The sequence below is a fragment of the Phytophthora sojae genome (assembly GCF_000149755.1).
Source record: "Phytophthora sojae unplaced genomic scaffold PHYSOscaffold_1, whole genome shotgun sequence".
In the NCBI taxonomy this organism is placed as follows: Eukaryota; Oomycota; class Peronosporomycetes; order Peronosporales; family Peronosporaceae; genus Phytophthora; species Phytophthora sojae.
In genome coordinates this window covers 13,337,958-13,343,717 of record NW_009258115.1, presented here as the reverse complement: position 1 = coordinate 13,343,717, position 5,760 = coordinate 13,337,958, and the positions used below count along the sequence as shown (strand labels likewise).

At 46.5% G+C, this 5,760-nt stretch overlaps 1 protein-coding gene across 1 annotated transcript; it reads right to left on the bottom strand.

The window, feature by feature from the left end:
• Positions 1-273: 273 nt before the first annotated feature.
• On the bottom strand, positions 274-4,906 carry PHYSODRAFT_324078 (hypothetical protein; the record flags this gene model as incomplete). The annotated part of the gene is made up of 8 exons (XM_009519745.1): positions 274-318; positions 414-529; positions 1,213-1,375; positions 2,127-2,242; positions 2,926-3,099; positions 3,783-3,956; positions 4,639-4,812; positions 4,888-4,906. The coding sequence occupies 8 exons, from the start codon at positions 4,904-4,906 to the stop codon at positions 274-276; spliced, it is 981 nt and encodes a 326-aa protein (XP_009518040.1).
• Positions 4,907-5,760: the final 854 nt, after the last annotated feature.

The window sequence follows — 5,760 nt, the reverse complement described above, 5'->3', positions numbered from 1 at the left end:
CGAGGTACTTGCAAGCAGTGGTTAGATGCTGTGACTCGCTATAGTTTTCATTTTGTTTTTCAGGTCCATTGTTATCCTAGATAACGCAAAAATCCACATGTACCGCGAGCAGGGCTGCCGAATATGTATTGTCATTTATTAGCGCAGATAGAGCCTCATAAATAATGCCAGGATCTTGTCATTTGTATCTGCATAAATTATGTAATGTATTCGAGCAATAAATAAATAATGTGGTGCAACTTCAACGGGGTATTAGACGTACTGTTACTCACACTAATTGACGCTATCGACTGTCGAAACGTCCCAGAAGTCACCATTCTCACGCAGAAACAAAATTGTTTCCAGCGTAGCGGACTGGAGACTGTTGCGCTCTTGAGCAAACGTGGTACGCGCCACGCTGAAAACCGCTCGACCTTGTTCGAGGTCGGCGGGATGCTGGAGATGAGGTCGTAGCGGGGCGTTCGCGCCTCGAGCCGGCGACGCTTCTCGAGACGCTGGACAAACGAGCCCTCTGGATCCTCGCCGCCGTCTTCCGCACCGTTCGTGAGATAGTATCATAAATTATGAGTGTGGAATAGTAATCTGGTATCATAAATAATGGTACGGTCTAAGCCACCGCTCATAAATTATGCAATAATATTTATAACAATTACTTGAGCGTCAATTTATTTTTCGGCTGCCCTGCCGGCAATAGTTAGCCTGCCGTTTACTAGAGGTGAAAGACGATCGGTCTTAGCCGCTTTTGACGTGTGCGCCTTTTCACGTGGGAGTCTACTACAGGAACCTTTGATCGTTTAGCTTTTCACGAGGCTTTCAGAACAAAAAAATGCTCCGTACATTAATCCATGGCCGCTCCCGAGGTACTTGCAAGCAGTGGTTAGATGCTGCGACTCGCTATAGTTTTCATTTTGTTGTTCAGGTCCATTGTTATCCTAGATAACGCAAAAATCCACATGTACCGCGAGCAGGGCTGCCGAATATGGTATTGTCATTTATTAGCGCAGATAGAGCCTCATAAATAATGCCAGGATCTTGTCATTTGTATCTGCATAAATTATGTAATGTATTCGAGCAATAAATAAATAATGTGGTGCAACTTCAACGGGGTATTAGACGTACTGTTACTCACACTAATTGACGCTATCGACTGTCGAAACGTCCCAGAAGTCACCATTCTCACGCAGAAACAAAATTGTTTCCAGCGTAGCGGACTGGAGACTGTTGCGCTCTTGAGCAAACGTGGTACGCGCCACGCTGAAAACCGCTCGACCTTGTTCGAGGTCGGCGGGATGCTGGAGATGAGGTCGTAGCGGGGCGTTCGCGCCTCGAGCCGGCGACGCTTCTCGAGACGCTGGAAAAACGAGCCCTCTGGATCCTCGCCGCCATCTTCCGCACCGTTCGTGAGATAGTATCATAAATTATGAGTGTGGAATAGTAATCTGGTATCATAAATAATGGTACGGTCTAAGCCACCGCTCATAAATTATGCAATAATATTTATAACAATTACTTGAGCGTCAATTTATTTTTCGGCTGCCCTGCCGGCAATAGTTAGCCTGTCGTTTACTAGAGGTGAAAGACGATCGGTCTTAGCCGCTTTTGACGTGGGCGTCTTTTTCGCGTGGGAGTCTACTACAGGAACCTTTGATCGTTTAGCTTTTCACGAGGCTTTCAGAACAAAAAATGCTCCGTACATTAATCCATGGCCGCTCCCGAGGTACTTGCAAGCAGTGGTTCGATGCTGTGACTCGCTATAGTTTTCATTTTGTTTTTCAGGTCCATTGTTATCCTAGATAACGCAAAAATCCACATGTACCGCGAGCAGGGCTGCCGAATATGGTATTTTCATTTATTAGCGCAGATAGAGCCTCATAAATAATGCCAGGATCTTGTCATTTGTATCTGCATAAATTATGTAATGTATTCGAGCAATAAATAAATAATGTGGTGCAACTTCAACGGGTATTAGACGTACTGTTACTCACACTAATTGACGCTATCGACTGTCGAAACGTCCCAGAAGTCACCATTCTCACGCAGAAACAAAATTGTTTCCAGCGTAGCGGACTGGAGACTGTTGCGCTCTTGAGCAAACGTGGTACGCGCCACGCTGAAAACCGCTCGACCTTGTTCGAGGTCGGCGGGATGCTGGAGATGAGGTCGTAGCGGGGCGTTCGCGCCTCGAGCCGGCGACGCTTCTCGAGACGCTGGACAAACGAGCCCTCTGGATTCTCGCCGCCGTCTTCCGCACCGTTCGTGAGATAGTATCATAAATTATGAGTGTGGAATAGTAATCTGGTATCATAAATAATGGTACGGTCTAAGCCACCGCTCATAAATTATGCAATAATATTTATAACAATTACTTGAGCGTCAATTTATTTTTCGGCTGCCCTGCCGGCAATAGTTAGCCTGTCGTTTACTAGAGGTGAAAGACGATCGGTCTTAGCCGCTTTTGACGTGGGCGCCTTTTTCGCGTGGGAGTCTACTACAGGAACCTTTGATCGTTTAGCTTTTCACGAGGCTTTCAGAACAAAAAATGCTCCGTACATTAATCCATGGCCGCTCCCGAGGTACTTGCAAGCAGTGGTTCGATGCTGTGACTCGCTATAGTTTTCATTTTGTTTTTCAGGTCCATTGTTATCCTAGATAACGCAAAAAATCCACATGTACCGCGAGCAGGGCTGCCGAATATGGTATTTTCATTTATTAGCGCAGATAGAGCCTCATAAATAATGCCAGGATCTTGTCATTTGTATCTGCATAAATTATGTAATGTATTCGAGCAATAAATAAATAATGTGGTGCAACTTCAACGGGTATTAGACGTACTGTTACTCACACTAATTGACGCTATCGACTGTCGAAACGTCCCAGAAGTCACCATTCTCACGCAGAAACAAAATTGTTTCCAGCGTAGCGGACTGGAGACTGTTGCGCTCTTGAGCAAACGTGGTACGCGCCACGCTGAAAACCGCTCGACCTTGTTCGAGGTCGGCGGGATGCTGGAGATGAGGTCGTAGCGGGGCGTTCGCGCCTCGAGCCGGCGACGCTTCTCGAGACGCTGGACAAACGAGCCCTCTGGATCCTCGCCGCCGTCTTCCGCACCGTTCGTGAGATAGTATCATAAATTATGAGTGTGGAATAGTAATCTGGTATCATAAATAATGGTACGGTCTAAGCCACCGCTCATAAATTATGCAATAATATTTATAACAATTACTTGAGCGTCAATTTATTTTTCGGCTGCCCTGCCGGCAATAGTTAGCCTGCCGTTTACTAGAGGTGAAAGACGATCGGTCTTAGCCGCTTTTGACGTGGGCGCCTTTTTCGCGTGGGAGTCTACTACAGGAACCTTTGATCGTTTAGCTTTTCACGAGGCTTTCAGAACAAAAAATGCTCCGTACATTAATCCATGGCCGCTCCCGAGGTACTTGCAAGCAGTGGTTCGATGCTGTGACTCGCTATAGTTTTCATTTTGTTTTTCAGGTCCATTGTTATCCTAGATAACGCAAAAAATCCACATGTACCGCGAGCAGGGCTGCCGAATATGGTATTTTCATTTATTAGCGCAGATAGAGCCTCATAAATAATGCCAGGATCTTGTCATTTGTATCTGCATAAATTATGTAATGTATTCGAGCAATAAATAAATAATGTGGTGCAACTTCAACGGGTATTAGACGTACTGTTACTCACACTAATTGACGCTATCGACTGTCGAAACGTCCCAGAAGTCACCATTCTCACGCAGAAACAAAATTGTTTCCAGCGTAGCGGACTGGAGACTGTTGCGCTCTTGAGCAAACGTGGTACGCGCCACGCTGAAAACCGCTCGACCTTGTTCGAGGTCGGCGGGATGCTGGAGATGAGGTCGTAGCGGGGCGTTCGCGCCTCGAGCCGGCGACGCTTCTCGAGACGCTGGACAAACGAGCCCTCTGGATCCTCGCCGCCGTCTTCCGCACCGTTCGTGAGATAGTATCATAAATTATGAGTGTGGAATAGTAATCTGGTATCATAAATAATGGTACGGTCTAAGCCACCGCTCATAAATTATGCAATAATATTTATAACAATTACTTGAGCGTCAATTTATTTTTTGGCTGCCCTGCCGGCAATAGTTAGCCTGTCGTTTACTAGAGGTGAAAGACGATCGGTCTTAGCCGCTTTTGACGTGGGCGCCTTTTTCGCGTGGGAGTCTACTACAGGAACCTTTGATCGTTTAGCTTTTCACGAGGCTTTCAGAACAAAAAATGCTCCGTACATTAATCCATGGCCGCTCCCGAGGTACTTGCAAGCAGTGGTTCGATGCTGTGACTCGCTATAGTTTTCATTTTGTTTTTCAGGTCCATTGTTATCCTAGATAACGCAAAAATCCACATGTACCGCGAGCAGGGCTGCCGAATATGGTATTTCCATTTATTAGCGCAGATAGAGCCTCATAAATAATGCCAGGATCTTGTCATTTGTATCTGCATAAATTATGTAATGTATTCGAGCAATAAATAAATAATGTGGTGCAACTTCAACGGGTATTAGACGTACTGTTACTCACACTAATTGACGCTATCGACTGTCGAAACGTCCCAGAAGTCACCATTCTCACGCAGAAACAAAATTGTTTCCAGCGTAGCGGACTGGAGACTGTTGCGCTCTTGAGCAAACGTGGTACGCGCCACGCTGAAAACCGCTCGACCTTGTTCGAGGTCGGCGGGATGCTGGAGATGAGGTCGTAGCGGGGCGTTCGCGCCTCGAGCCGGCGACGCTTCTCGAGACGCTGGACAAACGAGCCCTCTGGATCCTCGCCGCCGTCTTCCGCACCGTTCGTGAGATAGTATCATAAATTATGAGTATGGAATAGTAATCTGGTATCATAAATAATGGTACGGTCTAGGCCACCGCTCATAAATTATGCAATAATATTTATAACAATTACTTGAGCGTCAATTTATTTTTCGGCTGCCCTGCCGGCAATAGTTAGCCTGTCGTTTACTAGAGGTGAAAGACGATCGGTCTTAGCCGCTTTTGACGTGGGCGCCTTTTTCGCGTGGGAGTCTACTACAGGAACCTTTGATCGTTTAGCTTTTCACGAGGCTTTCAGAACAAAAAATGCTCCGTACATTAATCCATGGCCGCTCCCGAGGTACTTGCAAGCAGTGGTTCGATGCTGTGACTCGCTATAGTTTTCATTTTGTTTTTCAGGTCCATTGTTATCCTAGATAACGCAAAAATCCACATGTACCGCGAGCAGGGCTGCCGAATATGGTATTTTCATTTATTAGCGCAGATAGAGCCTCATAAATAATGCCAGGATCTTGTCATTTGTATCTGCATAAATTATGTAATGTATTCGAGCAATAAATAAATAATGTGGTGCAACTTCAACGGGTATTAGACGTACTGTTACTCACACTAATTGACGCTATCGACTGTCGAAACGTCCCAGAAGTCACCATTCTCACGCAGAAACAAAATTGTTTCCAGCGTAGCGGACTGGAGACTGTTGCGCTCTTGAGCAAACGTGGTACGCGCCACGCTGAAAACCGCTCGACCTTGTTCGAGGTCGGCGGGATGCTGGAGATGAGGTCGTAGCGGGGCGTTCGCGCCTCGAGCCGGCGACGCTTCTCGAGACGCTGGACAAACGAGCCCTCTGGATCCTCGCCGCCGTCTTCCGCACCGTTCGTGAGATAGTATCATAAATTATGAGTGTGGAATAGTAATCTGGTATCATAAATAATGGTACGGTCTAAGCCACCGCTC